At 38.8% G+C, this 14307-nt stretch overlaps 1 protein-coding gene across 1 annotated transcript in view; it reads left to right on the plus strand.

Moving 5' to 3' along the window:
* The window catches only part of FOXO1 (forkhead box O1), a 92242-nt gene extending 80912 nt beyond the window's left edge, over window positions 1-11330 (plus strand). The window contains exons 2-3 of the mRNA XM_075919115.2: window positions 7306-8662; window positions 9447-11330. Of these exons, the coding sequence (XP_075775230.2) occupies window positions 7306-8649 (1344 nt within the window). The 3' untranslated portion in view covers window positions 8650-8662; window positions 9447-11330. The remainder of the gene's footprint in view (window positions 1-7305; window positions 8663-9446) is intronic.
* Window positions 11331-14307: the final 2977 nt, after the last annotated feature.

Genomic DNA, 14307 nt, shown 5'->3' on the forward strand with positions numbered 1-14307 from the left:
CAGAAAGTGTCTGTCCTGCTAGTCTGTAGCCTCAACTACATCTTCCCAGATGTCTTCAACCCATATTTCATCTTTGAAGAACTTCTGCGAATGAATTTGATGTGCCTAAACTAAAAATAGATCCCCTCAGTCTCATCTGAAGGGACTACTTGTTTTTTAAAAATAGGAGGTTGGGGCTCTCTCACTCTCTGACATGACTTTCTTTATAGGATACTTCAACCTGGCAAATTCTAAGCACATTGCTCCAAGCCCTGCCCCTATCTTTCCTATGATGCAATAATCCCACTGAAAAATTAGCTCAGCAGATACTTGTCTGGAAGAGTCCCATATAATGAGTATATGCTCAATAGGCTTTGTTGTTCTCAGTAAGAATGTAAGTCATCAGGGCTGAGGTTGGAACAACATTGCTAGAACTAGGTGTGATGGGGATCCCGCTGCAGCCCCAGCATGAAGCAGTTTCCATCATATACAGGGTTTCCAGTGCTGTTTAATGTCTCATAGCACAAACACTATAAAAAGTGTTCCAGCACCATCAAAATTCACTGGAACGATTTTGAGACATGTCACCTAAAACCAGTGTTAGCACTGAGACCATCTGAAACAGAATCCACTGGCAGAGAAGACCACACCAGCACCAAAGTAGATACTGACAGCTCCACTAATGAAGTCCAGCACCAGTGGAAGCCACTGTGAACACCTTGGCAAAGAATCCAGATGTCACTCAGTTTCTTCACGCATAGTTCATTGTTTTAAGGCCTCACCACAGAGAACCACTAAGCCCCAGGTGGCCTGGTGAGCTGGCGATACAGAGTGGTCTGCAGGACAGAAAAATGTGTCAAACTCCAAACCCCGGTACCAGTGATCCAGCAATGGGGCATCGATGCCTACATTGGACTCTAGGCTTCTTGATGTGCCCTTATTGGGGTTGTGTTTTGGTACAGAGGCATTTACTTGTCCCAATGCAGACCCTGGTTCTAAGAGCACTGCATTACATTAGTGCTAACTCAGGAGGAAATCTGCTCTTTCTTTCCATCACCAAGGTGTATGTGCACACTTCCTTTGAGCAAAGAACCCTCTCATCTGAGATCCACAGGGGACACCACTGAAAGACCAGGGGGCTCTCTACGGGGCTCAGCTGCTGCCCCAGCAGGAACAGCACTGATTGTCGAATATCAAACAAACCGGACATATCCTTATGGCACGTTGCCAGGGCCCTGCAAGATGTATTTGCCCTTCACATTCCTCTAGCAGACAATCTCCACTGCACGATAGGAACAGGAAGAGATCACTCTCCCCAGCGACATGCCTGGCCAGGCCACTGACAGTTAAGGGATCTGAGGAAGGATTGTGGCTGCCTCACCCTCTATGGACTTGTAAGAAGTCATGAGGTGGCAAAAGGAATATGCACAACTCTCATGGGCAGTGGTGTTCAAAACATGTAAATGTTATGCATGTGGGGTGCAGGTGTGCCTGTAGTGAGATGCACATTGACAACATCTTGGAGAGCCACAGTTATTATAGGGTAAGTTGCCTATCTTTCCCACTTCTCAGTCCCACGTTTGCACCCTCTTTCTGTATGGAGAAAATAAAACCATCCTAACTGTACATATGTCACTTAAGCCTTATCCATATTTATTAATCTGGATTTACTATAATGGAGATGTTTTCACAAATGTCCCTCCACCCAGTTAACAAAAAATATGACTTGCGAGAACGGTTTACTTTGTAAACAGTGTGAAAACTATTCCAAAAAATCAGGTATTTCCCCCCTAGAAAAGCCAGGAAAATGAAGAAAGATATGGTTTTCAGGCATATGCCAATTAATTTTGATTGCTTCTTTTTGTTTAATAGAGCGCTATATCCTTGCCTTACATTCATTATATTAGCAACTAAACTCAGTGTGACACAGGGAAAAGGGGAGATTGAGATTTTTTTCTTCATTTTCAAATTAGTTGAAATCAGTTACAGATGAAAAAATGTGCATTGACAAAAACAAATACTTCCATGGATTCTCCTACATTTTATTAGCTATTGGCTTATTACAAAATTAGTACTGTATTTGTTAATTACATTTGTACATTTTGACTCCCAATTTAGTAAATAATGGAAAGCACAGTCAGAACAATGATCTCTTAACTGAAATATAACTGAGCCAGTTTCTCTCCCCCCCTCCCCCCCAAAGGTCACATAGTATTAAAGGCTTCGTTAATTTTCTTTTAGGGTCACAAATATAGAGTCAATCCCAAGGAGCACCCTACAGGTGACAGCAGACTGACCATATTAATTATTAGCTATTGTTAAAATTCCAGATCATATGCTTTGAAATTGAACTGGCATTCTTAGCTTGTGCACATAAAATCAGTTTAAATAACATTTGCATTTCGTGTCTTTCAAATCAAATTTAAAGGCTTTGCTTCAAATTAAATAAAAAAAACAGTTTAAGTGATAGGCAGCAGAAAAAGCTATATACAGGAGCTTGATCGGTGGTTCAGAAACGAATGCCTGTTGACTACCACACTTCGTTCATCTTGCTGCCAAGTTCCGTTGTTCAAACTATACTTTTTATCAGTCATGTTTGTGTCTGGCAAAGGTTTGTAGACACAACATCATTAACAGCAGTGCATATTTTTACAAGATTTACCTCTTGAACACTTTTTCCAAGTTAGTAAATCGTAGCTTCTTTAATGCTATGCTGGCTGTGTGTGAAAAACAGGAATTTATGTAACAGGCTCTATGCTGCAAACTTCTTCCTGTTAGGAAAATTTTTTTTATTGTTGGCAAAGTTAGGAGACAGCTCTCTTACTCAGTGACCTCAAATGTCCCCAGTACAATAATACCAGTTTATAACATTTTTGATGACTAAAGAATTGCAGTAATTTCTTAAATATTTAACACTTCTTTTTTTAGGGAAGGAGGGGTTAAATGTGGCTGCATTTGTATGGCCTAGTGTTTTGTGTGTTTGATGCACTTGTTTGATAGTAAATGCTTAATCTGTGCCAAGAATGGAGTAGGTTTACAAAATACAATAAAAATTAACTCATGCAGGAGGCTTTTAATCAGAATAATGTTCTTTCAACATTTCTAAATCAGTAATTGTATCAGTCTTTAATTCAGTTACATCTCAAAAGTGGGAGCAAAGGATTGACTTTGGATTTTTAGGAGATCAGAGACTTGAAACGATTGCCTCTGTTGCCACCATGGGAGATCTTGGTTGAATATTCTGACCTACCTTTTTGATAATGAGTTGTTGCCGCCCAAAAATGCTTCAGATGCAGTGAGCTCAGCTTATAGAAGGTTGAATGACATGGTTGACTAAAGGCTGATCTTTGGACCTCCAAAGAAGTTGTGTTTGGCCCCCCTTGGCTTACAGTTGCACTGACTCCACAGCTCCCATTGGCTGGGAACCACAGACAGTGGGAGTTGCGGGAGCCATGTCTGTGGGTGCCAGCAACACTCTGAGCCACCCTTCCCCCAGCCTAGGAGCTAGACATGCTGGCCACTTCCAGGAGTGGCATGGGGCCAGAGCAGGCAAGCCCCACTGCGTTGTCACCCAAAGTAAGTGCTGCCTGGCCGTAGCCTTCACCCCAGCACCTTTACCTCCACTCCTGAGCCCCATCCTATACCCAAACTCCCTCTGAGAGCTTGCACTCCTACCCCAGCATGGGGCCCCTCCTGTACCCCACCCCCCATGCCGCAGACCAGGAAGAGTGAGTGAGTGAGGGTGGGGGAAGCAAGTAATAGGGTGGGGGGGGGGAGGATGAAGTGGGGGGGCATTAAGAAGGGGCATGGCATGGGTTATGATTAGACAGCTGGCAACCCAAGTCAGGTTTTTCTTTCACCAGTCTGTCTCAGGCTAGGAGGGACTGGATGGGCTGTCTTACTCCATTGTGCTGGTGCAGTTGGTCTCAGGTTCGGAAGAAAAGCTGATGGGGAGAGATGATTGGAGGAAGACAGGACAGACAGGAACACACACAAGGAAAAACTATGTAGCACTTTAAAGACTAACAAGATGGTTTAATAGGTGATGAGCTTTCGTGGGCCAGACCCACTTCCCCAGATCAAACAGTGGAAGAGAATTGGCATGACCATATATACCAAAGGAATACAGTGAAATAAGTGAACACATTATTAAACTGACAAATCAGATTTAGTACAGAAGGTGGGGTGAGGGTGGGAGGGAATAGCTATTTGATTCAATGAATGGCTTAATCAGGTGTGATAAGTGAGGAAGCTATCTTTGTAATGGTTAAGGTAATAAGCATCTTTGTTAAGGCCCATTTGTAAAATTCACAAAGTATCAGATTTAAGCATTAGAGAAAGTTCTGAAGTTTCCCTCTGTAATCTGGTGTTAGTCTCTTTGAAGTAAGATGCATGTAGTAAGGTCGTTAAGACTATGTCCAGGTAGGTTGAAATGAAAAGCAACTGGTTTTTCCTTGTGATGTCTGATTTGTGGGCATTAATTCTTTGGTGAAGTGTCTGAGAAGTCTGTCCAATATACATAGCAGAAGGACACTGTTGGCAAATGATAGCATAAATTATATATCTGGATGAACAGGAATATGTGTTCTTGATCATATAACTGACATGGTTAGGTCTAGTGATGGTGTCACCAGAGTAAATATGTGGACAAAGTTGGCAACGGGGTTTGTTGTAAGGGAAAGTTCCAGGATTGGTATTAATGTGGTATGTCCTGTGGTTGTTGGTAAGAATCTTCCTGAGCTTAGGTGGTTGTCTATAGGAGACTGTGGGTCTGTCCCCCAGAGCCTCTTGGTGTGTAGTATCCTGTTCCAGTATAGTTATTGATAATGCATTGGAGGGGTTTAAGTTGGGGGCTATAGGTGATGACAAGTGGTATTCTATTGTTGGTTTTCTTGGGCCTATCTTCAAGTAGATGGTTTCTGGGTATTCGTGTGGCTCTTTCAGTTTGTTTTTTTTATTCCCCCCCGGTGGGTAATTTAGATTTACAAATGGTTGGTAGAGGATCTTGAAGCTTCTGGTCTCTGTCAGTGGGATTAGAGCAGATGTAGTTGTGCCTAAGGGCTTGACCATAGGCAGTACACAAGGGAAGGAAGGACAGAGGAGAATCTCATATGTATCAGTCCGTGTTTCCCATTGGTCCAGTAGTGCTGGTTAGATATCCCAAATAGTGTCTTGAGCTCTGGGTGTCAGATGACCCTCGCATCTCACCATTGAAGGACATAGTCTTGAGTGAAGCAGAGGCCTGCCAGCCTTTCCTGCGGAATCCCTGAGTCCATTTTGATCCCTAAAATCTCTCTTTATGTACCTCAAAAGGGGGTGAGTGGAATAAGCCATCTTCTCCTATCTTATTTTGCCCACCCATTAGGCCTAATTTCTAGTCACCAATTTTGATCCATCATTTTCCAGTTCCACTGTCCTGCTTACAAGGCATGACATTGCTTGGGTTTGATTGATAGGCCCTCTAATTTGCACTAATCCAGACTTTGTGGCCCTGCAGCAACAAATGGAAGGGAAGAGGCTTACAAGGCTGGTCAGGAGAAGTATAGCTGGAGACTTGTCTGTCCTCCACCTATCCCTGTTCTGCTGTCAGATGGCCTTAGCATGAAGATCTTTTGAGGATGCAGTCCCCTACCTTGTTCCTCTTGTGGGAGGCTCAGTTATTGAGTTCCTACCTGCTTCATTTCCCCCTTGATCTTGACTTGTGCTTGAGGAAGAATACCTGGAAAGCATCATCATCTTTTTTTGATCCTCTGAAGAATCATATTTTGCAGTAAACTAGCAATGCCTCCAGCTCTTTAAGAAACATTAAAGTAGACATACTGCCTCTTTCTTGCCTTCAGCAGGAATAATGACCTTGGGCAAGACCAGGCAACAGTATTTATCAGTGTCCATGGGATTTCAGAGAGTGTCCTATAGCTGACTGGGGATCTTCTGGGGTCAGTGACATTTTTTTGAAGCCATTCATGTGTCAGTAGATGATTAGAAGCTCCTGCAAAGTGAATACCTTCACCAGAGCCATTGAAGTACAGTCTATTTTTAACTTTTGTGCCTTTGTGTATTTTAATGTTCAAGGAGAAAAAGAAGGGCTTAAGGATGAAGTTTAACCCTCCATGAGTCATGTTTCCTCTGCTGTTTGTTTTCCTCCTTTTTGTTGTTTGGCAATTGTGATTTTTATCCTCAACTTAGGGCCAGATCCTGAAATTACTTATGCGTGTGAATAGCTTCTCAGAATTCAACAGGGGGGCAAGGCTTTTGTGTGTTTGCATGGTTGGGGCTCGCATGGTTGGGGCTCACACGGTTGTTTTGTTGGAGACTGCGCCTTGCTTTAGCTTTAAAGGGCTATCCACAACATGGTTATTAATAAACTCTGGATTTTCTTGTAATTGCCGCAAGATCATGGTTTAGTATAACTTTTGAATTTTGTTTAAAATAAAGAAATCCTACAGAAAAATGGATTTTTTTTTTTTGCAACATGATCGTAATGAATCTAGTCTCGTATAAGGCCCTGTTTTTAGGCATTTTTGCAAAGGGTAAATTTTTGACCGGGTGAATAAACTGTTGTGTTAAATATTCTGTCACAAAAGTATAATTATTCAGATTTTCTTTCTTCAGAAGTAATCCTCCTGAAGCTGTGATACAATTACTGCAGGATAGAATGTGTGATGAGATAGATATATAGAAACAAAACCTGGACTAAGTTAAACAATCCCATTTGTTTAATAAAATTGCCTAAATACAGGCTACACATTAATAGGGATTCGTACAGTCAAGTTGAGAAACAGTTCTTCAGTGAATTTTTCTGGTTTGGGTGTCCACTTGTGTCTTCAAGAGATGTCTCTGGTATATGCCATTTTTTTCTTTTATCAGGTCAAGTGCAATTAAACCACATAAGTTGTATGACAAAGCTTGGCTAACTCATTTAAGCCAGTTTTGAAGCAATATCTATATCTCTAAACTAGCATCTTTTTTGGCTTATCGTTACACTTATGTTTTAGAACTAAAATAAACATTGGAGGGATTTTTCTTTTTTTCCTATGGAGGAGTTAAAATCACTGAAGTAGAAGAACAGGCAGATAGTTCCATTGGTTGTGTTTATAAAGAGATTTGATGCACAAAATGTTCTGAAATATCGGTTACTTTGGGAGCAATAAGGATAGTATTGGATTTGGAAACTTATTTGGAAACTTAAGTTTTGTACAGTGATTGTCAAAGTTCTTCTGTGGCATCCTTCAGACAAGTAGCATCAGAATGGCTTGCTCATTTAAATGTTGCATATTGAGAGGGAGAAAGAACTGGCCCTTACTTATCCCGTATTTTATTTTTCAGAATTCAATTCGTCATAACCTGTCACTGCACAGCAAGTTTATCAGGGTGCAGAATGAGGGAACAGGAAAAAGTTCTTGGTGGATGCTCAATCCTGAAGGAGGAAAGAGTGGAAAGTCACCTAGAAGAAGAGCCGCATCCATGGACAACAACAGCAAGTTTGCAAAAAGCAGAGGAAGAGCTGCCAAGAAAAAGGCAGCCCTTCAGACAGGCCAAGAAGGAAATAGTGACAGCCCAGGATCACAGTTTTCAAAGTGGCCTGCAAGCCCCAGCTCTCACAGTAATGATGACTTTGATAACTGGAGTACCTTTAGACCCAGAACTAGCTCTAATGCTAGTACAATTAGTGGAAGACTTTCTCCAATCTTGCCAGAACAAGATGACCTTGGAGATGGGGATGTGCACTCTATGGTATACCCGTCATCAGCAACCAAAATGGCTTCTACGTTACCCAGCCTTTCAGAGATGAGTAATTCTGAAAATATGGAGAATCTTTTGGATAATCTCAACCTTTTGTCACCTAGTACATCACTGACCGTATCAACCCAGTCTTCACCAGCTACACTGATGCAGCAAACACCAGGTTATTCATTTGCATCACCAACCACAAGTATAGGTTCACCAAATCCAGACTACCGAAAATTTACATATGCTCAAGCTAGCATGAACTCTTTGCCCCAGATGCCTATGCAATCTCTTCAAGACAGTAAATCAAGCTATGGAACGATCAGTCAATATAACTGTTCTGCAGGACTCCTGAAGGAGTTACTAACTTCTGATTCTCCTCCGCACAATGAGATCTTGGGATCAGTAGACACTGGTGTTCCGCAACCTACTGGTAGAGTGTTGGGCCAAAATGTGCTGATGGTCGCAAATTCAGTGATGTCTACATATGGTAATCAACCATCCCACAACAAAATGATGACTCCCAATGCTCACCCACACCCAGGACGTAATCAGCCAACAGTTGCAGTTAATGGCCGTGCCTTGTCACATACAGTGAATGCTATGTGTCACACTTCAGGTTTAAATCGTTTGTCCACAGTGAAAACTGCATTACAAGTGCCTATGAGTCACCCGATGCATATGAATACAATGAACCCTTATGCTGCTGTTAACAGTTGCAATGGCTATGGAAGAGTGGGAATTGTTTCTCTCCATCAGGAGAAGCTTCCCAGTGACTTAGATGACATGTTAATTGAACGGTTGGACTGTGACATGGAGTCAATTATTCGTAATGACCTTATGGATGGAGAAACATTAGATTTTAATTTTGACAGTGTGTTGCCTAACCAAAGTTTTCCACACAGTGTAAAGACCACCACACATAGCTGGGTGTCGGGCTAGGAGTTAGTGAAAGGTAAGTTCTCATACTTGTTTTAAAAAAACCCCTCTGAAAATGAGTTTAAAGGAAATGTACATATTTAGAATTGCTTACAGCTTTTTTGGTTTCCAGTGTCATGTACCTGCATCAATGGAGGTGAAAGATTAACCAGTTAATGAGTGATGCTTACCGCTTCCAGTTTTCTGGTAGAGGCTGGAGCAGCTCCCAGTCCACCACAGTGGTGCTCCAGCCTAGCTAGAGCCAGGCCTGGGCACACTGTAGGCAGGTGCGGCTCCTGCTCGACTGAAGTGTCCCCCTCACCTGACCACCCTTAAATCAGTTAACAGGTTAAACATTGTTTTACCAGTTAACCAATTAAACAGAATTTTATATTCCTACCTGCATCTGCCATCACTTTATGTTGACTAATTTGCTAGCTTTTAATGAGTTTAAATTACATTACATCTGCAATGAGGATATCTAATATAGATTTCTAGCAGCTATTTGGGCAGGTAAAGTAGGAGTTTTGGACAACCTAGCCAGTGTGCGCGAGTGTGGGGGGAGGAGGGGAGGAGGAGGATAAAATATAAACATGCCCTTCCACACTATTTTTGTATCTATATTTAGCTATAGATATAAAAATAAATTGGAAGTGCATTTTATTTATTTATTTATTTGTGTGTGTGTATAAAAATACAAAAGTGGAAGTTTTTTCTTTTGACTAACTTAGTGGCACTTGTATTTTATCTCTGTTGTTTTTTGTGACTATTCATTTTGGCTTTTGTTTCATTGTGGCTTTTTCTGTTTTCCCCTCCTCTAGGCTACAATTTAAAGCTCTTCAGACTTGTGTGACAACAGGAACTGAAAAAAGTAGTCCAAAGATGTCCTTCGCCCTCCTTTTTAGTTTTCTTGATAAAACTGTTCTCATTTTTTCCTTTTGTCAGATTTGGCAGCAAACAGAGTTTTCCTGTACAGGATGTTTGCCCAGTGTTTGCAGGTTATGTGCTGCTGTAGATAAGAACTGTGCCATTGGAAATTTCATTATTCTGAAGTGCCAAATTCACTACACCATATAATCACAGAAAATACTTTTGCATCATTTTGTGCTTTCGGTTTTTGTACAGTATGAGCTGTAGATGGAGAATTGTTTTTTTTTTTTTTTAAAGAATATTTGTTTGGTCCAAAAAAAGATGAACTTTTTGTAATACTGTGGTGGTCTCATGCTCTAAGTCAGTTTAATTTTTATGGACGTTACCCTGTGTTCTGCTGAACTGATGAATTGAAATAACTGTGGACTTTGTTTTGCAGCTATTTGAACTGCCTTGTATTTGTAAAAATTGCTACACATTTCATATGAGAAAAGAGAGGCCAGGTAAATAAGATCTATCTAAACTCTTTGAGTAGTCAAATGTTCAAAACAAAGGCTAGATAAAATGCCAATTGGTATGTTACCAATCTTTTTATTATGTAAAATATATATGCAAAATATGTGTGGGTCTGATTTCCAGATTAATGAATGTTATTCTTGGACTTGAGAGCATATTTGGCATCATTGTAAATTATTTTTGTTCTTATCATTACAGTCTACTTTGTTGCATAGCCTCCCTAAAAAATTACAGAATTTAAAATCTGGCAGCATTCATAACCTTCATTTATACAGTATTTTAACTGGATGAAGTAAACATTTTTATATATTGGTTTAGCACCTTAGAGTGCTAATAAAGAAAAAAGCTTAATGAATACCTTGACTACAAAACATTTCTGTCCCATATTTTTGGCAGAAGAACGATATATTGATACTTTCTGTTTTGTGTTTAGGAACTATTTAATCGGTTTTATATATGCATTTTTAGAAATTTCATCAGCTTCTATTACCATTTTAACTCTGACTACCACAAAGTGTTAAGTATTCATTGTTAGATGCTTGTACAATGCTCCATGTTGTATTTATTTCATGGAGGTCTCATAATGTTTGTGTATCAAAAGTAAGACCTTTCTTTTATGAACATTTTTTAATAAAGTTAATGACACAATTTCCATTTGTATTTAGCATTAGTTTTCGGGTCTGTCAGCATTTTTGTCACACCTTATTGTAGGGTGTTGAAAGTGCTACTTTATAACTACATGGGGGACAAAACTTGCATTATATAATGTTTTCAGGGCAAGGACATATTTATCCTCCGTTTTTGGAGGAGAGTGCAGTTGTAGAAGGACAGGTGTAGTAGCAAAGCTACATAAACACAAGATGTTTTTAAGGAGACAGGATAGCTTTAGTTACTAAGGTATCTGCAAACCTTTACTTTCAGGCAATTAGGCCCACTGACAGCAATTTGAGGGTTTACAGGATTGGGACTTGATTTTAGTAAATATTTTTTATATTTACATAGTTAAATTGTGTTTTGAGGGTTGGATAGGTGGTGTCTCACTGCCAGCCACTGATTACTGCATATTTTCTATATTAAAAAACAAAACAAAACAAAAAACAGAACAAAAAAAAGACCCACTCAGGATTTTTATTCTGCACTTACAATATTTACAATTTTTACAGTAGGCCCAGGGAACGTAAATGAATTTTTCTTCTATATTCTTTTCAAATGACCTGGAACTGGAAAGTGGTTATAATACCAATATAACTCCCATCTTCTCAGTTGTCGTTCTCCATTATATCTATGATGGACCAAGAGAGTGAAGTTTAACAAAAACACCCCCCGCCCCTCCCAAAAAAAACAAAAACAAAAAAAAACCATAAAAAGTCTATGATATTAATTAGTGTGCACTCAGTGCTGGCAGATCACTAAAACAGCCTGTATTTGGCTAATATCTACGCTATCAAATTAACAATATCTGAAATGTGATCACAGCTCTTCATCATGGCACAAGCAGAAGTCTCTGTGGGACCAATATCCAAAGAGCCTCCTATCTGGTGCATGTTCAAAATTGTTGCTCTCCCGTGGGCATATATATTTGAGGAAATTATGTGCTGAGTCACACAAGTATTTGACCTTTTCATGTGCCAATTTTGTGTGCAAAAATATAGACCTTTTGAAATTTGACCCTCTGGGGCAGGAGTGGAATATGCTACATTTAATAATTTACCCCCTACTTTATTATTACTGTATAACTTCCACTTATACAAATAAATGTTTTCTCCTATAGCTATGGTGAGCAGTGGTTCTTTAATTAAAATAGGCTGCAGGAAGTCCTGGTGGATCATTATCAGAATAGATAGTTATAGATATAGGGAATTTTGGTCCTGCGTTTTCTTTATATTTTGTTTTTGTGTCAAAGTTCTGATATTTTTGCTTATAACTATAGCATACTGTGAAATCTAATGAAGATTATGTTGTCTGTCTTGAAAGCAAACATTATGTGACCTCTGGTAATAAATTCTTTTCAGAAAAAAGTCTCAAACTTTTGAGTAAATTAGTTTGTCAGAATTATTGTAAATGATTGCTTTGTGAATTGTGCAGATGATCTTACCTATGCAGCTTTGGTTTTGACTTTTCTCTGGTTTGTACTGTTATTAAAAGTATATTGTATTATAAAGCTGTTCAGATATTTTAAATATAAAGGTGTATTGTTTCCATAATATAACTATATGATATATGTTTAGGTAGTAGATGCATTAATGGAAAGCTCTACTTTGATAAACTGACAAATTGCCTACATTTATAAGCAAAAGTTGTACTGCTTATTATTGGTTTAAGTCAAAAGAGCATCCCAAGGGAGAGGGGAGAACTTAAAATTGGACCAATTATAAAATAGTATAAAATTTGCACTTGTTAAACCACTGGATGTATGTTATATTTTTTTGGTTTTTTTTTAACTGATTTGAAGTTCATATTTTCATGATAAAATTGCTAGGATTTTTAATTTATAACTGATTTTTAGATGTCATTTTTTGTAATCATTACATAAAAATGCAGCATGGTTTATGCAAACAAAAAAAAACCTTGGCATTAAAACTAGCCTCCTTTTTGAGGGTGTTCCACAAACCAGCAATATCACCAGAAAATGACTTGTGAGTAGTGTAACAGCACTTTTGTGTTTCACTGCTCTTATTCAGTAACATCGCAGAATTAAAGTTCATATTTGGATATTTTTGGAGAAGTGCCTGATGTACCTACAGACACAAGAACAATCCTTCACTGTTGTATAAAGCCATATATGTATATAAATTATGTTTAAAAGGTATTGTGTCCTTTCTTGTATACTGGGAATGAGATTTGTACCAGGATTCTACTTGTGATTAGTGGTGGTTATATTCAAACACTGTAATAAATTGCATTCCTTCCTGCCTAATATTTTTAATAATGATGGTCCCATTTTGGCAATCTTGTTGGCATTAGCAATTTTATGTAGAAAAATACCTCTTGGTACCAAGACTTGTAGTTCAGCAAGGTGATACCATATTGATAAGCAAACACTAACTGCAAAATAGCTAACAAATTTTTCCAGTACTTCATTTAAGGGGAATTCTTGGAATCCCTTCTAGAATTGGGACTTTACCAGGTACAGTAACTTAATAGGGCTGTGTACTAAGTATTTTGTCACAACATAGTGTGATAAAGGTAACTTGTTACAAGATTTTTTGGATTAAACACAAGAAGAATCCATGCCTGAGTTGACAAGATATATTGTGTAGAGATACTTTGTTGCTGGAAGCTGCTTTACACTGTTCAAACATTGATGCCATTGGTTCAACAAACCTAATTCCAACAAAATTGCAAAAATTCCTGAAATCCCTTCAGAATGCATATTTGTAAGTATAAGCTTTTAATAAAATTGCTATGATGAGAGATGGTGATTAGTGTATAAGAATACTGTATAATACATTTTAGAAAATGTGAAACAAAAGCTTACATAAAAACCATAGGAAGGAATTACTTTTGTTAGCACACATTTACAGAGAACACCCTAAAATCATTATATGTGAGAAGGGAAACAAATTTTGCTGCCTCTCCACCTCCACGCCCTCCAAACACCAAAATCTTTATTATAACTTGATGCTGCTTACTCCAGAAATAAGCAGTGTGGTTGACTATTTTCTGAAATGGGAAAGGAAGTGTTTATAGCAATTTTATGAAGTCAAAGATAATTAAATTTATTAGCTGGAGCATGGTAGTTCCAAGTTTTTGCTATGCTTAAATTTTTAATCAAATTTCCCTAATGAAGAGATTTAAAAAATCATATTGACCCTGTCTTTCCCTATGCTTATCTCTCCCTACTCTTTGTCTTCATTTCTATTTTGTTCATTTCTTCCTGCTTTTCCACACCCCCACTGGTGAGCAATGCTTTCCCACCCATTATAACTGCAATTTATAGGCCAAATTGTGTAGTTACCTTATTATGCAAATAGTTTTTTTTCAATTGGGGGCAACTCCCATGAATAAAGAGAGCAAGATTTGGCCCCATTTCATATTTAGGTTGTGTTTCTAAATAGAACTGAGAGGGGCTAAATTCCAGTTATATGAAATAACTAATAACCTCCTTTTTTCTTCCTACAAATTAAATAACAATTTTCTCAGAGCTCTACAAAAGTAGGAGGAGGGAAAGGAATTACAGAAAGGACTGATTTCAGCTTCTGTTCAAGTAACTGGCCAAAAAAAACCACCTACCCTTATTGACCTTAAAACAATCAGGACTGGACCAGAAGAAGTGAAAGGGGGATGACTTTTCCA

Source organism: Pelodiscus sinensis, chromosome 1 (genome assembly GCF_052426305.1).
Source record: "Pelodiscus sinensis isolate ZL-2025 chromosome 1, ASM5242630v1, whole genome shotgun sequence".
Lineage (NCBI taxonomy): Eukaryota > Metazoa > Chordata > Testudines > Trionychidae > Pelodiscus > Pelodiscus sinensis.